This window comes from Eimeria tenella, genomic scaffold (genome assembly GCF_000499545.2).
Source record: "Eimeria tenella Houghton genomic scaffold, Eth_scaff2274, whole genome shotgun sequence".
Taxonomy (NCBI): domain Eukaryota; phylum Apicomplexa; class Conoidasida; order Eucoccidiorida; family Eimeriidae; genus Eimeria; species Eimeria tenella.
This window is the reverse complement of record NW_013542131.1, coordinates 1-247: the sequence shown is the minus strand read 5'-3', so window position 1 is coordinate 247 and position 247 is coordinate 1. Positions and strand designations below refer to the sequence as shown.

At 59.1% G+C, this 247-nt stretch overlaps 1 protein-coding gene across 1 annotated transcript in view; it reads left to right on the top strand.

The window, feature by feature from the left end:
• ETH_00038785 (uncharacterized protein) overlaps positions 1-71 on the top strand; it is a gene marked incomplete at both ends in the record, with an annotated part of 2,007 nt that extends 1,936 nt beyond the window's left edge. The window contains one exon of the mRNA XM_013374758.1: positions 3-71. Coding sequence (XP_013230212.1) covers positions 3-71 — 69 coding nt within the window. The remainder of the gene's footprint in view (positions 1-2) is intronic.
• Between the last annotated feature and the right edge of the window lie 176 nt (positions 72-247).

Below are 247 nucleotides of genomic sequence, written 5' to 3'. Positions count from 1 at the left end.
GGGGCGGCGGCAAGTTGCTGCGCTGCTGTCGTGCATGGACGGCCTCAGCAGCGACCCCACAACGTTCGTAGTGGGAGCCACAAACCACCGCGAGGCCATTGACGAGGCAGTGCGCCGCGCGGGCAGGCTCGAGCTCGAGATCGAGGTAGCCTGCTGCTGCTGCTGCTGCTGCTGCTGCTGCTGCTGTTGATGATGATGATGATGATGATGATGATGATGATGATGATGATGATGATGATGATGATGA